This window comes from Bemisia tabaci, unplaced genomic scaffold (assembly GCF_918797505.1).
Source record: "Bemisia tabaci unplaced genomic scaffold, PGI_BMITA_v3".
Taxonomy (NCBI): Eukaryota; Metazoa; Arthropoda; class Insecta; order Hemiptera; family Aleyrodidae; genus Bemisia; species Bemisia tabaci.
This window is the reverse complement of record NW_027311734.1, coordinates 179,516-200,148: the sequence shown is the minus strand read 5'-3', so window position 1 is coordinate 200,148 and position 20,633 is coordinate 179,516. Positions and strand designations below refer to the sequence as shown.

General features: G+C 40.8%; 1 protein-coding gene across 3 annotated transcripts in view; it reads right to left on the bottom strand.

Annotated features, from left to right (window-relative positions):
* Positions 1 to 20,633, bottom strand: part of tup (LIM1_Isl and LIM2_Isl domain-containing protein tup) — an 84,572-nt gene that overhangs the window by 40,420 nt on the left and 23,519 nt on the right. For all 3 annotated transcript variants that reach the window (XM_019052230.2, XM_019052233.2, XM_019052234.2), the window contains exons 2-3: positions 6,119 to 6,308; positions 3,734 to 4,008 (exon numbers count right to left, since the gene is read on the bottom strand). In XM_019052230.2, coding sequence (XP_018907775.2) covers positions 3,734 to 4,008; positions 6,119 to 6,308 — 465 coding nt within the window. The remainder of the gene's footprint in view (positions 1 to 3,733; positions 4,009 to 6,118; positions 6,309 to 20,633) is intronic.

Below are 20,633 nucleotides of genomic sequence, written 5' to 3'. Positions count from 1 at the left end.
TTCTAACTCTATGATGCAACATTTTGTTTGAGTACACGGATTTTGACTTAAGATGTTTGACATGCCGCGGCCGCCTCAAGCTCGGGCTAATCGCGGATCAATATTGCAGCATTGTCAGCTTACACTAGAAAAAATATTTTCAAAGCATGCAATCAATTGCGCTTCATTATGTGATTAACGCTAAGAGAATGGAGCGAAATTTATCCGGAGAGCTTCCCAGACAATTTTATTGAGCGATGCAATTTTACCGATCATACCTATTTTCGGAAATCTGTCAGGGCCCGAAAGAAAATGCTTAATTCTCGAGAGTAACGCTTGCCTAATCCACGAGGAATGCTAGTTTTCGTATCTGAAGAGGACATATAGATAACTATTCAAACCCTGAAGTCGCGAAATTGCCTGATCAACAATTTGAAGGCGAACTGAAAAAACGCTTGGCACGGTACTTGACAGTTTCTCATGGGTCCAGGTTGATTTGGCTGCCATGGTCGATGTTACTAAAATTGGTTTTTGCACAGTATACTCGCGTTAGCGGAACTAATTATTTCTCAACACTCAAGGCGAATTTGAGCGTTCACTTTCAAACATAACTTTTAAACGATAGGGGGAAAAAGGTGAGTGGGGTGAACTTCGGCCCCTGATGCTCCCTACAAAGAGACTCCAGCTGGCTGTTTATTGATATTGATAGACAAAACGATAGGCAAAGAAGAAAAAGGGAGTATTGAGCGATCCTATCGGTTGAAACGGGTGGTTCCTACAAAGTAAGGGAGAAAATGATGGACTAATTGTATGGTCTCTGGTGGATTGTCGTCAGTTAGTCCATTACCTCTTTTGTCCATTAAACCACCCGCTTCCATCAATAGGATCCCTCCATAAACTTTTTTTCTGCTTTGTCTATAGCTTTGTCTATCAATTCCAATAATCGGCCCGTAGAGAAATCTAGTATGCGAGGTCCTTCCTTTTGATATCCTTTCTATGGCAGGAGCTCCGCGGCACCTGTTACCCTACTGACGCAACACAAAAGCGTAACTATTTTTAGCAATAAGCGGTATCGTCCGTAAAGCTTAATGCTCAGTACTGCCGTGCTAAGGAAGAACGCCGTAAGGACATTCGAGAGTTGCCAAATTTCCTTTGATAAAAAGTTCGTTTTTAAGGAAAGTAATGAAAATTTTTCCTTGAGTTTTTCAGGACCTTCAGGTGATTGCGAACAAAATTATCTGCAGAATTGGGAGGAAAATATTCATAGAGTTACCAGGAAATTCGCGTCTTATCAAAGGAAACTTGGTAACGCCTGAAGGTTCATACGGCGTTTTTCCTTAACAGGGCTCATGCGGAACCGGAGTTGCTGGAAACCGGAGAACCGTTCTTAAAATCAAACATTTTATCTCCCGAAAAAACCGTAAAGGATTATCCCCTTAAATTGTGGTGCTATACTGCTATGCTAAGGAAGAACGCCGTATGAAAATTCGAGAGTTGCCAAATTTCTTTCGATAAAACGTTTAATCTCGAGGCAAGTTTTGAGTATTTTTCCTTGAACTTTTCAGGAACTTTAGGTGAAATTGCGAAGAAAATTATATGAAAAATATGAAAATAAATATTCATATTTTCACCAGGAAATTTGTGTTTTATCAAAGGATATTGGGCAACGCCTGGGGGTTCATACGGCGTTTTTCCTTAACAGGGCTCATGCGGAACTGCGGTTACGTCTTTTCGACAGGAACGGAAGAAATCAAGAACAGATGCGAATTCTCGGAGGTTGAGCTCTGGCGCGCGGCGACCGCGGCCGTTCGCGTTTCCTCGGCGAGCCCCGAGTCGGTCGCAGTTGGGCCGCTCTCTGTTATCTCAGAGTCAATATTATGATTGGAACTGCTCAAACAAGAGCCGAGACTCCGGCTCTTTGATTGACTCAAGAGCCGCCACTCCACCTCACTTTTTGTCCTCCCCTGTCGCCCGCCTCCCCAACCCCTCTCCCACCCTCGCGCCCCCTCGAGGGTGACCCCCTTGGCCGGCCCTCTGTCCGTCCGGGCCATAAAAAGAGAGGGAGAAATTGCACTTTTTCTCGCTCTTCGAGTACTCCGACATCTGACATTTGCAGCAATGTTTATCTCTAGTTTTTTTCCTGTCTCGTTCCTTCCACAACTTCACTCATGACCGACAACTTGTTTCGAGTATTCGACCGCTCTGTCTCGTGTATTTTTAGGTTGTGATGAAATGGAGAAAATAGTCGAAGTCACCGGTGAATGAGAGAGAAAGTGACGTTTTCGAGAAATAATTAAGAGTTTGAATGATGCATTTATTTTTGCTTCGCAGGAAATAACTTGATGGGTTCACAGTAATTTTTTCGATTTTTCTCTGACATGAAAAATTTGATAAAAATAGATTTAAAAGTGAGAAATCTACTGTCTTGTGAAATGACGTGGCGGCATTTCCCATTTAATCTAACATTTAGAAAAGCAGATCATTCTGTTATCACTGCCTTAATAATTGCTCAGTTCTTAACCAAAGCAATTTTCATGCTCAGTTTACTGGGAAGTCTCCCTATAGATATAAATGAAATTTATCAACTTTTAGACTTTTATAAACACTGTATAGAGATATCTGCAATTTCGAACACAACTAATTTCAAAGTAAACTTCGTATTTAAACAAATTTACCCTCAATTCACAAACTTTCAGCTTTATAACAACACTGTAAGCCATGATAGTAATCTTAATACCATGCATGATTTAAAGTTACCACACGGTTTTTCAGCATCGCAAATATGTCAGTTACCTTTCTCATTCAACGGAGTTTTATCCAAGTGGTCAATCTGTGCGTTAAATAGCGCTGGATCAAAATCAGGCAAAATGGGCTTTGATGGGAAGTACATGATGTATAGAAATAAGGAAAGTGATGAATTATGTATTTTGCCTAATTTACTTTCTGGAGTCAACTTAGTTTTGTGCATTGGTACACTAAGTGCTTAGATTGAGTATGCGCACTTTAAAAAATAGGTCAAGATCCCTCACGAACTAATTTCCTCCTGCAATTCTTAGAACTGGACAATGTTGCGGGTAAAATAGTAGCGATAGCCCTAGATTCACACGCCTCAAAAAGATACGAATATTGTTCTGCATTGAGATTACCAATTCAGAGCCAACAAAGCTCTAAAATCTAGTAGTTCCAGAAATCTAAAAGAATAATACCCACGACTTTTTTTTGTAAAAAAAAAAAAATTACTGGGGGGCTTTTAACAACATTTTAATATCCCTCCTATGCGCGGTGGATTCAAGGTTTCTCATTGAAAAATGTAGGGGATGGTACTTTTTAGAAGTGTGTTGTGTGTAAGGAACAATATTGCAGTATTTCCGCACAATACTCAAATGAAGAAGATCCGAGAAATATAATGTTTTGGGAATCTTTACGGAAGGAAGAGCCCTTTAAAAAATAATGGACCTCGTTAAGCAGAAAGGAACCAAGGCAAATCAGCTATTGTCAAATTTAATTGTAACATTCAATTTTTTTACATGAAAACTGTCGTGCGGATTTTTGTGCAAATTACACTGAATTTTCTACAGAGTACGAAGCAAATTCCTTAACATTTTCAAAGGAATCCACTCAAACGTTCTATTATGAAAAATGAAACTGCCCAGTTACATTTTGCAATACCTGATGTGATTTTGTTCTTTGTTGCTAAACGCGGTCCAAATTAAGGACAGAAACAAGGAGATGTAATGATGTTAGAGTGACTCACCAGAATTGGATCCTTCGTTGTTATGTAAACTGTTATTATTAATATTCGTGCTATTATTATTGTTTTCACCGTTGGTAGCTTTTTCGAGCACTTCGTGGTCTTCTTTACAAAACAGTCCATCCTCTCTTAACGCGAACTCATCACCCGGCGTTAAATGCCGTTCACACGCACTACACCTAAAGCAGTCTATATGATAAATTTTCGATTTGGCTCTCATCACGAAATCCGTTTTACTAAAACATAAATTGCACCTATCACATTTTGTACCGAATAACCTGAAACACACAGAAAGAAACACCAACTGAAGTCACTTTTGTCGGATAAAAATGGCGTACATGAGCGGTGACATGCAAAAAATTCAAAAGTTAAGAAAACTGTCCAATGAGGGAAAGAGTTTAGGTATATAATTAGCTAGAAATCATGCAGAATCGAAAATCTTGGACAAATTTTATGATTGGCTTCATCGGGCCGAATAGGTTTTTTTTACTATATACCGTTATCTGTATTTCGAAAGTACAGCGCGTGGATACACTGGACAAAAAAAACACATTGGATCTAGAGTCCAGACTCTTAAAAACATAGACAAGAAAAAGTACTCTTGATTCAATCAGAATCTAGCTTAAATCAAGAACCAAGCCTCTAAATTTAAGCGGATTTCGTTTTGATTCGAGCAAAAATCCGATTGAATCAAGAGTACTTTTTCTTGCCAATGTTTTCAAGAGTCTGGACTCTAGATCCAATGTGTTTTTTTTCCAGTGTTGAATGTAGGTGAAATGCAAAAGTTCAAACTTTTCAACCGAATGCTGAGCAGTAGCACAGAGTTTCTCAATGCAGTCAATGTCAAATCATTCATATGTACATTGTAAAATCAAATTATTTAAACAGAGGTGTACGCTTCGTGTTCGCATAAGTGTTTGCTGTCATCCTAGCATAACACCCCTCAGGAGAATGATGCTCTTTGGCACGAAACTAGTCAAGGAAGAAATTGCGGCGTGTGCGGTCCAGGCAGAGTCGAGCTGTTTCTCAACAACGACGCCAGATCGCGCGGAAGTAGAAAGGAATCGCCAACCTTAAGCACCAGAAAAAAACGTGCGTTTTAATGCGCAGTTAAGTCTGACTGCGTTGGTTTACGCGTCGCTAGGCTGCTGTGTGTGACAAAACGCAGCTTCTCATCTTGTGTCAGAGTTAGTACCGTTATGCCGTCTTCCACCCTGTCTTGTGCATGTTTGCAAAGTTTCCTGTTTCATAGGGCGCAATACACCACCGCGGGGGAGTTAACTACCCCTAGCCCACCCTGACGTCAATGTTAAAACCCATCCTGCACGATTGCTTGTTTCTATCAATCTGGTTCCTAGGGCGGTTGTGAGGGTCTAAACTGCCACTCAGAGCGAAGATATTTGTTAAGAAGCCATGAAGTTCAGAGAGGGCGTGCATGGTTAAGTTTATGGACATAATTTGGTCATATGTCCATATCAAAGACTCGGGAAAATATTTTTGATCGATGAGTGAACATGAACTATACGGAAGTTCCTGAGTGGGAAGGCGACGCATAATACAAGGAAAAAATAGGGTAGTCGACACAACCAGCGGCTAGTTACATCAACAACCATAGATGTTGATGTAACTACCGGATTAGTTGTGACCTCCACCGCGGTAGTTATCGTAACTACCGCACGGTATCTGGCGCATTTTTAACTAGCCGCTGGTTGTGCGACCCCTATTTTTTTCCGTGTACTCTGTGTTTAATGACCTAGTAGTCGTGACCTATTCATTCTTGCAGCAAATCTTATGACAGTGTATATTTTCTCTGGAAACTGCATTTGTCCCCAAACTCAAGTTTAAAGAGTTCAATGTCTCTTGCAGGATGGCTGTTCCAAATTGTAGTTATTTTCTTCATCATGAGTGCAATTTGGCAACAAAGATAAACGGATTTGTCTACTCTCAAAAAACAATGCAAACTGCCAAAGGGGAAGATGCACATCTCATTCAGGTCAGAGTTCTTCCACAACCCTTTCCTCATTTCCGGTTGTGGCGCCAACCAATATGGAACTAATCAGGCACACCAGACATATTTCACGTTCGTGATAGAAAGGGTACAAAAGTAACGTAGATATAAATAATTGCGTCATTGCAAAAAAGAACGGTTGACATTTTTGATACGTTTTAAAACGCTCTAAAAATTATTCTGAAAACATATCCAATACAACCTTGTATTTATGGAACTTGATACACCAAGATCGAGTTCCGAGCCACTGAAATGGTAGGATACGAAAAGGTAAAAAACAGTCCATTATATATGCGAATGGAAATGAAGACATGAAAAACTTGGCCTTGTATGAAAAAAAATCAAAAGAAAATTAAATAGATGCAACGAAGAATACGTACCTAACATAATCTCTTTTACAATAAGTCTTGCCTTCTCGAACGAAGCAGGTACAGTTTTCGTCTAGATATTGTTGACACTCCACACATTTCAGGCACTTAGCGTGCCATTCCATATCTGGAGCTACCCTTAAAATATATTGGTCATAAATTTGATCTCCGCACCCCATACATCGACTCGGCCTTTTATTCCCTGCAACAAACAAGAAAATAAAATGAGTATAAAATTATACAATAGTCTTAATCATATAAAAACAGGACAAATTAAATTAAATGTGCAATAGAATGACAAAAGTTTAAGTATCTTCAATTAGTCTGACATGAAAATAATTTTTTGTTCATATAATCCCATATATGCAACTATTTTAACTCCGAAGTCGTGAATTTGCCTACTCAATATATTGAAGGCGAACTTGGAGACCGATTGGAGTAGTGTTTTCAGTTAAAAACTCCGCTTCTTTGACCGGACTTAACATGAATCGTTCTCCTGAAAGATTTTCGTTCAAATTCTGTTCATTCAAATGGATTTTTTATTCTTGAAAGGAAGAACTCGATTTTAGTACGATCATACGTTTAAAAAAAGTACTCAACTTGTAGTGCCTCTTTCGTGCGAAAGACACATTAGATTAGTCGAATTTTAAAGAGAGCTACACTGGGGAGAAAAGACCCATTGGATCTAGAGTCCAGACTCTTGAGAACATTGACAAGAAAAAATACGCTTGATTCAATCGGATTTTTGCTTGAATCAAAACGAAATCCGCTTAAATTAAGAGGCTTGGATCTTGATGTAAGCTAGATTCTGATTGAATCAAGAGTACTTTTTCTTGTCGATGTTTTTAAGAGTCTGAACTCTAGATCCAATGTGTTTTTTTCCCAGTGTGGATGTTTAAAATTTGGACGCAACTGCTGTCTTCAATAACGATAACAATGAAGTGTGTGTGGGGGTGGAAAAATCAGCCGTTCGCATTGTCAGGAACTCGGCCTGGGGGCCGAAGACGGCGTTGATTCCGATTCCACGGAGGAAATCGATACGGAAGGGTTGGCCGCGGTGGCGCCCTCTGGAACCAGGTGATGGCAACGGAAGCGAGAGTGAAACTGTATAGGTAAATATGTAAATGGGGAGGGCGCCCCGACCGGAGCGGGGCCGGCGAAAGGGATTTGAATGGGAATGAAAATGGAGCCGCGTGGAAACGCGAGACGGCGAAAGGGGTTGAAGTTTCCGAGCGCGGGGCACGGGACGGTGCGCGGCGTGGGGCGGGAGGATCTGGGGACCGGCGCCCTCCTCCCGGTGGAGTCCATTGGGCCGCCGTCCTCCGGGAGGCGGGGGTGGCGGGGGAGGGGGGGTGGCGGGGGAGGGGGGGTGGCGAGGGAACCCCCGTCCGGGCATGCGCCCGCAATTGCAGATCGCCTTCCCGATCCCGATCCTCGACTCCCGCAGCTCGGCTTGCAACTCCGCGCTGCGGCCGTGACTGGTAACTTTGAAACTTTCAAGAGCGCCAGCCGCTCGTGGAGGATTAAAAGTGGGCAGTGCTCACCGAAAACTTTTTCTTGCTACGCTGACGCAGTGGCCAAGCCAGACACTGGAAAAAAAAACACATTGGATCTAGAGTCCAGACTCTTGAAAACATTGACAAGAAAAAATACTCTTGATTCAATCAGATTTTGGCTTTAATCAAAAGGAAATCCGCTCAAATTAAGAGGCTTGGTTCTTGATTTAAGCAAAAATCCGATTAAATCAAGAGTATTTTTTCTTGTCAATGTTTTTAAGAGTCTGGACTCTAGATCCAATGTGTTTTTTTTTCCAGTGTAGTGGGATGGTCCAAAGAGAAAGAGAAGGGAAAGGAGGAATCAGGAAAAATCGTAGAACAGCAAAAGAGAGAAAGTAAAATAATAAGCATAGCTTCTATGAAAAACTAAAAGCTTACTGAAATAGTTTTACGGTGAGACTGAAAAAAAACCAGAAAATGGCCATCAAATTTTTTGTTACTTTGTTTTTAGGTAAAAAAAACCTTTTAATGAATCTTATTGTCTTATATTCACGTTTTTTTGCCGTTTTTGCTGCTAAAATGCGTATTTCGGTCAAAGTTTACTCATGCGGTTTTAGGTATACAGACTGAAATTTTCAACAAATGTACTATAAAAAGGCTTGTCCCTCAAAATTTCGGGGGCATTCCAAACTCATCCTCTACCCAAGAGAGTCCCAAATGACCCACTTTTCAGCTTCTCTCTAGATTTACCTCTGACGGAGGGAAAGTATTGAGGTTCACCCAATATTCTTTCCACAACGCCTTCAATTTTTGTTCGTTCAGCGCTTTGCTTTGCTTTTTCCGCCAAACGCCATTACCGCCTGCGAATCTGCATAAATACGCGGCAGCGATTCCGAAGCAAAAGAATGACCACTTCGGGATCAAAGAGGGCTATTGGGCGCCAGCGGAGCTAAGAATCAGTGGAGATGACACCAGTTGACTTCGAATTGCTGTCATTAAATAGTCATTGGCATAAATACGTGGAATAAATCGGCGGTTCCTGGAGACACGGCACACAGTGGTTATCCAACTCAAAGTGTTTCAGCGATGAATGATGTCAACCACCATGTTTCTCTCCAAGACAAGTTTCCGTCATTTTTGGACGCATTGAAACTTGACACTCGGAAAAATCCAAGTGATATTACAATTACACTCTCAATTAGTATTGTTTGCTATTCTTCAGAATGAAACCATCAAACTACGATTCTGTGAGCAACGCAGCTAACCCTTCTGTACCCTCTACTGTAATGGAGCTTATCAGTAGGTTGTTACCGATTGGATTTAGCGGCCACTGTACGCATCATTTGCTGATGGCTGTGGAGACGACGGATGAACTTTCGAATTTTCAGGATAACAGTAAAAGTAACAGTAAAACGAAAAATAGATCCAAATTTCAAGCCACAAAGCTTAAAAATTTGGATAGTTGCGTGTTAAAGAATGAAGTTAGAGGTTGGCACTCGTCTTCTTCATTAATTTTTGGGGTTTTTTTTTTTTGCAGCTGTAAATGAGACTGAAAGTTGGGAACGCCCTGTCTGATTGGCGCTTCAAAATGTCAGCCTTGATTACGAAATTTGTAGTTCATTCTTACTCGTTCCTGCTGTTTTCTTACTTTGTGATAGATTCTAGGTCCCAGCTTTTCTAGTCGAAATCATAATGCCACTTTTGTGCTGACCCATACTTCAACCCCTTATTGTTGCTTGTTTGCCCAGGCTTGTTCGGCCGTGGCCACTGTGCGATCTGCGCAAAGCACGGGCCGTCCGGACGACTGACCGCGAGTCGGCGAAGAGATAAGGTTGGCGCCGCGGTCGGAAGGTGGACCCCTGGAACCAGTCCGGGAGGGCAGGCCGGTGAGTGAGTGCCCGCGGGGACCAGTTTCCTGCGGCCGGAGCTGGAGCCGCGATTTTCCCCTTTGAGCCTCGGCTCCGTCGACACCGATTTTATGGGGCTCAGTGCTAATTTTCCGCGCGACACGATTTTAGCATTAATAAAGCGGCAAGAAGTGGAAGTCTCTTTTTTGCCGTCTCCATGTTAATTAGTCGTCGCCGGCCCCGGCCGTCCGTATCGGCTAAGTGCCGCGCGGCCCGGGAAACCTCCCGATAAATCCCGCGCGCCGCGACCCACCGCCAGAAATACTAATTAACCCCTTATCACCGGCCGAGGCCCTCCGTTTTCCACGCTCGCGATTTTAATCGATCCGAACGCTTAATTTCCCGCCGTTAACGACCTCGTACAGATTTCCTTCGCGGATGTTGCGGGACCCTCTTGTGGAGCTTTTGCTACCGTGCTGCCGTGTCAGGAAAAAACGCCGTATGGACATAGTACGAGAGTTGTCAAATTGTCCCGGATAAAACGTGTATTTACTGGGGAAAATTATTCGTATTTTTCCTTGAAATTTTCAGACGATTTAGATAAAATTGCGAACACAATTACGTGAAAAATTAAAGAAAAATATTCACGATTTTCTTAGTAAATTAAGTTTTTATTGAAAGAAATTTGGCTACATCTGAGGAGTCGTGCGGCGTTCTGTACATAGAACGTGCGTTACATAGTGCGGCAGTGCTGTGATCCTGTGTGAGGGAAAACGCCGATCAACAGGCGATCATTGCCAAAATTCTGTCTGATAATATATGGATAGCTTGCAAAGTTTTCCCTTCGAATTTTTAAACAAATTTTCTCTTCAATATATATTTTTGTCAATTTGAAAACGAGGGAAAATTGGCGAATTTCAAAATCCGCGTAAGTGCGTTTCATACTTCGTGATACCCGCGTAATTTTTTTTTCTTTTTTTCTTTCTTTTACAAAAATAAAACTTATTACATAATGCACTGAAATGATTTTAAGATTCCCTCTAAATTCTGAAAAACACTCACAAAATTACAAAGCAGAACCTTCGGCCTCCATGTGGATATAGTGGAAGAAGACAAGCAAAAAGACAAGGTGTGATGTAGTTAGGCTAATTCTGATTCAATTTGTCCAAATACGCATGACTTCTAGAAATAACTTTTATCCGAAAACAATCTGACATCATTTCAACACTTATTGGGCATCTTTTTCAGCGCAGCAGTTTTATCTGAGAATTTGTAATTTAACTAATTATTCCAACGATAAATTTCACGTAAAACACGATAGTGCCAATGGTTTTATCTAAAATAAATTTCTACGCCAATAAAAAATTCTCAAAGTTGAGGCTGTGTAATGGCGACACAAAGATAAGGTAATGTGATGTAGTCCACCCCCATTCCCATATTCAGCCACCTCTCTCTGCAGGGATAAGGTCACGCAAGGTATCCACTTGAATACGCTGATCAGCTTCTTTTTAGCTGCACGTCAAATTGGCGAATCTGCGTTTGGACGGATCTTTTACAATTTGTCGTCCCCCGACGGCAAGTAGCCTCATTTCAATGTTGCCGAATTTTCCCTCGCAAAATAAATTTTCACCGGAGAATCCGGGGCATTTCTAACTGAAAATTTCACTGATTCTCTTCTGATCTCATGCAAAAATGAGAAAAATAATACAAAAATTGAGCTGGTACTTATTCTTGTTAAAACTTGAATAATTCGAGTCGATTTTGCAACCTCCGAATGGAGTTACGTTCCTTCGTCCGGGGAACGACGAACTTTTTAATATTAGAATGGGATGGGCTCAATAATAAATACAGGGTGATCCCTAGTTAAACGGCCAGCCTGCAGAAGCCGAAACACCCCCAAATCCCCTATTTAAATTGAGATTTCGATTTTTTCAGATCATTTATGAATGCAGGGCACAAAAGTGCAGGAGAATACAAATTTTCATAAGATTTGGTTCCCAGATGTTGCCAAAATTCAGGAAAAACGATTTAATTTACGAAATTTTGGGGGGTCGTAGCTCCAACTGGGAGCACTTTTGGAAAGAAACTTTATGCAACAAAAAAGTCTTATTTTGACCCATGAACACGCTCCTGCAGTCTGGCCGATTAACCCTGGATCACCCTGTATACAGTCTTGTGACACGCACAACTGACCCAAAACTTTCTCGAATTGTCCGATGAAATCGTAGACGGATTGTCGTCCCCACCCGAGTCTGTCTTGCTATGACTTTTTTTAAGGGGAGGGGCGAGAAATGGGGAGGGGGGGGGTATTTTTGATACGAACCGCGGGACAGCGGGGCCTTTCCGACTTTGATAACTCCGCGGTTGATTAATGTGGTGATCGAGCGCGGTGATGTTGATTCGAAGCATGTTCCGAGAGGAGGGAAAAAGAAAACATTCGAGTCCGAGCTGGACACCACCTCGAGTCCTCGCTCGACCCACGTAAGCACGTAACCCCACTCCGAAATGAGCCCTTTCGCCCGTAAGTCCCCGTGCTTTCCGGGGCACGCTTGAAAATGAACTTACGCTTTTATGTCAACGAGGTGAAGAAGTTATAGCTGGAGCCGGCTTCAGGAGGAACGCGGCGGCGACCGTAAAGAGTGGACCATTCCGCCGCGCCGAGGAGGAACACCCTTTGAAAATTCGGACGTTGCCAATTTTCCTTTCGTAAAACACAAATTTTCCCCGGAATTTGTGAATGATTTTCTTCCAATTTTTCAGGCCTTTGTATTCGCCATTAGATCTGAAAAATCCAATGATTTTAACAAGAAATATTGGTACATTTCCACCAAAATAGATTTTTTGATCATTGAGAAATTTGGCAACATTCAAAAGTTCATACGGCGTTTTCCCTTGTAATATGACAGCAGTGGACAAAGTCCCGGCGTGCGTGTAAGGTTGACGGATTAAAGCAAGCGAAGGATCATATGTTTTGAGAATCTCGTGGGTGGAGGAAGGAATGGAGGAGAAGTTAAAAATGTGTATGGATCTAATTCAAAAGCCGGTATTATTGCATTTTTTTTTTTTTTTTTTGGCCCGTGAGCATTTGTGGAAGGAAGGAGAGCACCAGTGTCAGGAAACTATAGGTCCGGAATTTTTTCTTTGATAATGGTATTATCAGTGATTTTCTATTCGTAATTGTCACACATGGACACAATTTAGAACATTATTTGAGCATCATACTCCTCGCGGAGAGAGGGAACTAGCATAGGAACTAAGAGGCACGCAGCTAAGACTGGTGTATGATGAAAATGGTTGCAATATAAGAAAGAAAAAAGGGAAAAAAATGAGAAATTAGTGAAACACAATTTACGAAAAGAAGTAAGTAGTGGCAGAAGTAGAGGCTATTAAAGAGGAGAAAGTATGAAGGCAATGATGGAAAAAGTTTCCGAGTACTTTAATTTACATGAGGATTTCCAAGTTTGCACAATAGAAAGAAAATTGCAGAATACTGCAAAACCGGAGGAAAACATGTGAAAAACTATTTGAAAATTTTGAGCGCGAAGTACCTAAGGGCAACAAGGTCAACGGAAACTTCCAAGTGTCGAGACAGTATCAGCCACCATAACACGAATGGTACAAATAACTAAAGCCGTAGTTCAAAGTACTCCTCTAGTGACGCAAAGTTAGGCGAGTATTTTTTTTTTTTTTTTTTTTTAAAAAAAGAAAATCGGAAAAGGTCACTCCGTCAGTAATACAGTTTCCTCACCTAGAATATATAAAATACAGAATTTGGTGAAGGAATTTTCCAAAAGTCTGGTATCTATAGATGCTCATTATGGGCTATTTTTTGCCCATTTAGCAAGATTACCTCTCTGTTATATCCATTAGAGATGCATTCAAAATTCAGAGCGCTCGTTAGTCGTTGACAATTTACCCTCTTTAAAAAAAAAAAAAAAAAAAAAAAAAAAAAAAAAAAAAAAAAAAAATTGAAGGTTCATTAGTCGCTGAAATTAATTTTAGAGGTATACAACTTGCAAGCTTTACAATAAGCGGTATTTATTATACGTGTATGTACGTGTACGTGTATTAATACACGTACGCAATCAACGTTTCAAAATTATCTGTAAAGACGTTAATAGCCTGAGACGCTGAATGTCTTAAAATTATACTAACTAACTAACTAATTTTGTGTTTATAATATGAACACATTGCGTTGCTGCTATAGATGTAAAACTATTTAAAAGATGCCTATAAGAAATTCAAGCAGTTATACATTTTATCTATAAATGTTACAAAAGAAGATACTTTATTTTCAAGATCTGTTCATAGTTACCACATTACCCAACTTTAAGTGAGAACTGTCACGAATTGATATATTTTTGGGAGGTTTTAGTAGTGAAGTTTAGATGAAGATACCCACCGCAAATAGTCAGTAATTTCATTTTTAACAAAAGCTAAGCTCTTCAATTCATTTGAATTTCATGTTTGATATCTCGGGATGAAAGTGAGAGGAGGTTAAAACGCAGAAAACCCTTTGAGCTTGGAATCCAAGGTTTTTCAAAACTTTTCCCTTAATTAGATTTGTGTGCCTCTTTGTGATCCTCGGACATGTCATGAGTCACTAGGTTTTTGGACGGATAGCCCGTCGCTATCCAAATAAAACAAAAGACATTCTTATTGGTAATAATAATGTTTTTATTTTATACACTCCTGATAATATTAAGGTAGTAACTAAGTTAAAAACAAAACAATTTAGTATAAGATAGATACGTGCAAATAAAATAAAAAAAAAAAAAAAATGTTTGATATCTCAGTATGGTAGATTTTTTTCTTCTTTTTTAACAAGCATGGAGTCTGTACGCTCAATGCTTTCTATGCTTTCATGATTACTACAGATTCAGCACATGGACCCTTAAATACCTGCTCTACATTAATTTCTATTCAATTTAACGAAGCTAGGCATCTCATTAAGAAATTGTGTCATTATATCAACCCCAGAAACTAAAAAGAAAATGCAAAATGCAATGGACGAGGGTGAATTAAAAACACAATTTTTTACTCTTGCTGAGTGCGATGTAATTGTCTGCGACGGTTAATTTAAATTCACTTAACCCACAGAGTGTGCTGAAACAGTTTTTTTGCAGGTGAAATTCGCATTCTATGACTGCGCAACAGTAACTACAAAATATGAGCGACGTTATAAGTCTTGTCGATGCAACTGCAAAAAATCGGATCTCGGTTTGCGATGCTGTAGACTTCCTGTCATAATTTATTTTCTAAGAGGAAAAGTACGCAGCGTCGTTTTTCGCAAACTTATCTAGTTGAGTTCTCCGCGTAGAGAACGTTCTAGGCTGTGAAAATTTCAAGGAATCGTTCAGCTCGTTTTCCTTGTGTAAAATGAAATATGAGCGCAAATTTTGAAACACCGCAAATGACATTTCCGTTTTTTGCAGTTTCACTGGCGGTATGTCAGAAAAGGGTTTTAATGAGCTAGGATTGGCTCATACCTTACGAGCATTGAGTGTGTTCCGAATACCAAGCAAGGAATCCTGGTAGTAGTAGTGTTTGTAAAGCACCAGAGATCAAGGTTTCCTATATTCAAGGTTGTATTCAAGATTTCAAGGTTTCAAGGTTAGATGGGTGTATGGATTTTGAGAGTAAAAAGAAACGGATGGAAATTTATACTAAGTATCAAATTTACGTCTAAAAAATGTTAAACCCTGAGTAAGGAAAATCGAACTGAGGCAACACTACAGAAACTGTGCGAACATTATAAACAATCTCAGAATTGCTTATGTTTTAAGATGCGGTATAACGCTATGAGTATGAGGTACTCAATATATGAGGGAGTGACACTCGAGAGTGGTTTGATCTGAACTGGAGTAGTTCTTTTTTACTTCACGCCAGTTTTCCTTCAATATTTGGTGTAGGCAACACAAGCTCCCGCGTGGTCGAATAGTGGTATCGTTGCAAAATAACACGCTTACACTCTGGACGGGCACATTAAGATCGTACCGTATCGTCAAGACAGTTAAATTTGAGCTGATCGACATTCATTCGATCGAGATATAATGAAAAACCAATTCGTTTTTATTATTCGATCAAATCGAGATATGTTGCCCTGGTAAGTTCCAGATAATTACTCGATTGAAACATTCACGAATTTACCCTAGGATTAAAAGAAAATTATTTTCAGCGGATCTGCCTTGATAAGTTTTATTTGAAGGAAAACAAATTTAAGTCAATTTGACAACTTTGGAATGGAGTTACGTTCTATATATTGTCTGAGAAAGAGGGAAATAGGCGAGCTTTCATATCAGCTTGACGATGAGTATGTCATATTTCGGAGCGTGCAGTGAAGCAGGTACTTTTACAGTCTTATAAGTTCGAGCTGTAAAATTGCTCCGTGAAAATTTTTTGAACTGCGTGTGGTATTGTTCTATTAATAGATCGTATTCGATACATCAAACGGCTGAGATTGTATCGATATCGATTGGTTCAAAATATAAACATAGCCTCAAAAGTAAATTCAGAAATCTGAGAGAACGGGTCTTTTGTAACAGATTTTTTATTCTTTTGCGTACCTAATGCCAATTTAAAGTGAAATTGTTAGGAATTTTCTCATTTTCAGCTTTTCCAACTTAAATCCTTACAGGTTGGTTTGAGGTTATGTGCTATTGTTTTGAACCAAACGATACATCGAACCGTTATCGAATACGGTCTATGGCAACATTGATGGCATGGTAAACACGGTTGCCATTCCCCTCAAATAACTAACAATTCACATCAAAATTGACGAGTAAACGGCTCAATAGGCAATTGAAGCGGGTTCGTAGCATTGGGAGTACTTTTACAGCCTTATAAGTTCGAGCTGTAAAATTGCTCCGTGAAAATTTTTTCGAACTGCGTGTGGTATTGTTCTATTAATGGCAACATTGATGGCACGGTAAACATGGTTGCCATTCCTCTCGAATAACTAAAAATTCACATCAAAATCGACGAGAAAACGGCTCAATTAGGCAACAGAAGCGGGCTCGTAGCATTGGGAAGTTAATTTATGCTCACGCGAGGTGTTCAGCTGTTAGTCGCCATCGGAGGTTAAGCTCTCTCACTGGTCAGCGAGGGGCGCGGCGCACCGGGAGGAGGGGAGGGGAAGGGAAATAGAGAGAAAGAGAGAAGAAAAACAGTGAAAGACAACAGAGGGAGGAAGAAAACACCGGGGGGCGGGGGGAGGGTGGTGTTTGTGAATGAGCAGAACACGGCAAGGCGCCAGCCGCGGTGTTCCGAGCCCGTTTGAGTTTTGCCGCCCCACCCGAAATCTCCCCCGCCCCTCCCCGCCGGCCCCCGGGATCATATTCTTTCCTGCTTTTCCACGTTTTTTCACCCAACTTCCACTAATTTATTATTATCATTTCACGCGACACTCTCATGCCCGACGCCGTTGCGAAATGGCACCGGAAAATCCAGGCTCCGAAGACGCGATCTCGCGAATTTTTCGCACGCGCCGGCAATTTTGGTGCGACGCCGATTTTATTCCTCTCGTTTAACACTGCGCGCATCCGCGGCCCCGCGCGATGCGATTCGAGTTTCGTCGAGGCATCGCCGGCCTAATGAAGGGAAAGTCTCGAGGATCGATATATCGATAGTCGATCAATCGAAAAAAGAGCTTTGTGTTTCCTACATCGTAGATACAGTGAGGCCGCGATTTTGTCTTTGTACTGTCCGAACACATGGTTGCAGTGTGGCCGGACAGTTCAAATGCCGCCTGGTTCTGGTTCTTTATTTCTCTGCGACGACGCTGCCACTACAAAGGCGTGGTGTCTCTTCAGCTTGAGGATGATTTTTAATTTCAATTACGTTTGTTTGCGGACTAGAGCGTATTAGAAAATTGACTGATTCGCATCAATTTTTTTTTTAAATTCTTTAATTACTCGGTTACCTTCTCATGAATGGATCTAACAGAAAGGAATATCCAGGGCACAGTTGGCTCCTCATAGATTTTATTTTGGTGAAATCGATTCGAGGAGAACAACTGGACTACATTTTGCAGTTTGGACCTATAAATTCCTGCCCGGTTTAAAAACAACGTATGTGCCATTAGAGACCCTATGCACATAAGTGTTTTTTCAGATGAGCCAGAAATTATAGGTCCAAATTGCAAAATGCAGTCCAACTCACATTGATGCGCTCAGAGGTTCCTCTAAGCGGCTAACGAGCACCCTGTGATTCACTGAGAAATGCCAAAGCTAGGGTAGTGGTTAAAGCAAAACTTACGATTAAGAAACTACTACAGGTATTGGTTAAAGCTACTATGAATGGAAAATTCTTATAAAAAATCATTAATTTTCTGAGTTTACTTATACTTTCATCTGAGCTAAACAAAAAACTTGGTCTCTCACAGTTAAACTCGATCCTAATGATCGCCGAAGGAAAGGTACCATTCGCTCTCTGAGGGTCTCTATTTGATGTAATGCGTCGTAATTTAGTAATTTTTGGTATCCTTTCGGATACAATACTGGCCGAGAACAAGGGTCTAAAGGCCAATTCTGGCAAAAAATACGGGTTGTGCGGGGTTCAGATGGAATGTCAAAAAATCCGCATTTTTCGCCAAAACCAACCCTCAGACCCATATCCGGGGCAGTAATAGACCCGAAAAGAGAACAAATCATAACGCAGTCTCACAGGGAGGGAGGACAGTGCTTATACTATCTATACTATAAGCTCCGAGACCTCCTAATTTTGCGAAACTGGTAACGCTTAGTTCCAGCGTTCTACCGGGCCGATTTTCATGATTTTTGCTGCTACCGACGGGCAATTGTCTCTAGATAAGCCAACTCTTTTCAGATTTTCAAAATATGGCCCAGGTTTTTTTATATTACGTGATAAAGTTGCGAATTCTCCCATTTAAACAATGTAAATTTATACTTTTTGTCATAGTTCGTTTGAGCGTTCTACTGGGCCGATTTCCGTGATTTTTGCGTAAATCGACAGGTAATAACCCCTAGATGAGCCCGCTGCAATCAGATTTTGGAAAAAGGACCCAGGTTCTTTTAAAATCACGTTATAAAAGTGAGTGAGTTTACAGAATGCTCCGGTACTGCTACCGCTATGCGCGGGAGGATGCGCAGTGGTCGAGGAGGTTGCGCAGTAGCTGTGTAGCCTGCCCATCAGCTCTACACTTATCTACACAAGATTCGCACCGAAGATTTCACGTCGAGCGGTGGCCGAGTCGTCTCGGACGTCAAATGCGTCCATTTAGAACTCGGTGTGGGTTCGAGTCCCGACTCATAAATTCTTAGTTATTACCTGACCACCACTGTTCATTGTTTTACTGCAATATTTCATCAAGCATAGTCATTCCAAAACGCGTCCTTTTAATTTTAAAGTAATTTTAAGTAAAGTTTAAAATTAAAGTATACCTCATATCGTAATTTTTTACGGGAAAAAACGAAACTAACACTGATAGGAGGGTAAAAATAGGGCCGCGAAGCGGCCCATTGATGGTGCGGAGCGCCTTCAGGGGGTTGGGCCGCGTAGCGGCCAGGGGGCGTAGCCCCCTAGTAATAAAATACCCTTTCTAGGGGTTGCCCTATGCAATGAGAATATCAAAAACTTACACCTTTTTTTCAAACAAAATAAAAGATTAAAAGTGCTAAATCAGGTAAGCCAAAATACAATGGTACAAAAATAATATGAGCGAATAAAAATATAGCAAAAATAATATGGTTCCGAAGAGCGAAAAATCGTAAAGTTGAGGAAATTCAGCTTGGTTATGCTGAGAAACTGTCCTTATTGATACCTCTCCTTTTCAGACGCATCATTCGAGATCAACAGTTTTGACAAGTGAAGTGATACCTTTCTTCTGTTCGGGTGCAGCAAAGAATACAGGGAAGGGGGGGGGGGGGGTCCGGGGAACTGTCACTGAGATGCCGAGTCACGACACCGACCGGGGATAACGGGCGTCCGACCCGGAGGCGCGTCGTTTGACACTCGCCAAATCGTCATCGTTTCCTGAACGGGTTCGTGCCGTCGGTGCATCGTGCCTCGTAATCGAACCCACTCAACTTTGCCGAAACCGGCCTTCATGAACCGGACACACACAGGGTGATCCCGCAAACCGGTTCATGGTCTTATTCTGATGCGAGGTGCTTTCATCGATACTTTAAATTTAGCGCTCGATACATAGTTGAATCACTGGAAGCATGTAGGATCTGCACTGTGCACATTCTTTAAGGTTCTGGCAAACCGCACAAGAAAGGTTAATTTTGACTAAAATAGGAGGATTTGTTTATGAATTTTGCAGTTTGGAATGGTAGCTCTCCAGTTAGGCACTTAAAAATTTAAGAATTAGCATATGGGATTTTGATTCCAACTTATTTCACAGCTATAAATCTCACTTGGACAAATTCGCTTTAAGCCTACCATATGACAGATCTAATTTGTAAAAAAAATGGAGGACATGGACTGACATATTCTAAAAACAACCATAAACAATTAAACATGAGGAGATATGATTTGTGTGCTCCATAGTTCCTTATAATATGATTCATTTGTGCACAGTTCCTTTTAGCATGAGTACGCCAAGCTCATGTCAAAAGAGCCACATTTTCAATTGTTCATGAGTACTTTTAAACATGCTCATATTTGTCATTTGTAGACAAATATTTGAAAAATTTCCAAATTCCAGCTGCGAATGCTTCCTCCAGACCTCCGAAAGTATTTGTTGGTCCACATTTTAAAAATATTAATTCCATTTCGACGGGTACGCTTCATAGAATAGAAAAATGCAGGAAAGATCACTCTGTACTCCAAAAAAATGCCTCTCCCAATTTTTGCATTTATAATCACAGTGCTCGTGGGTGCAGAATTTCCAGAAACGTAGAGTTTTTGACATAATTTGCAGGATCTCTGAGGATTTCAGTAAATGTGTCGACTGTCTAAAAAGAGTGACTTGAGCGTGACTTGAATCTGAGCCGAGCGTCAGGCAATTCTCAGAGACCAACCGAAAATTTGGCGAAAAAAGTTGAAATCGTGAGTATGATGACGCGACAGGACTTTCACCTCGAACTTTCAACTCGAGGAGCTCATACCGAGATGCGCTTTTATACCTTTCATTTTTGGAGAGTCATATCTCACGAAATAATGCAGTATCTAGCGTTCAATTAAAAGAAAGCAGACGTTAGAATAATAGTATGAACGAAT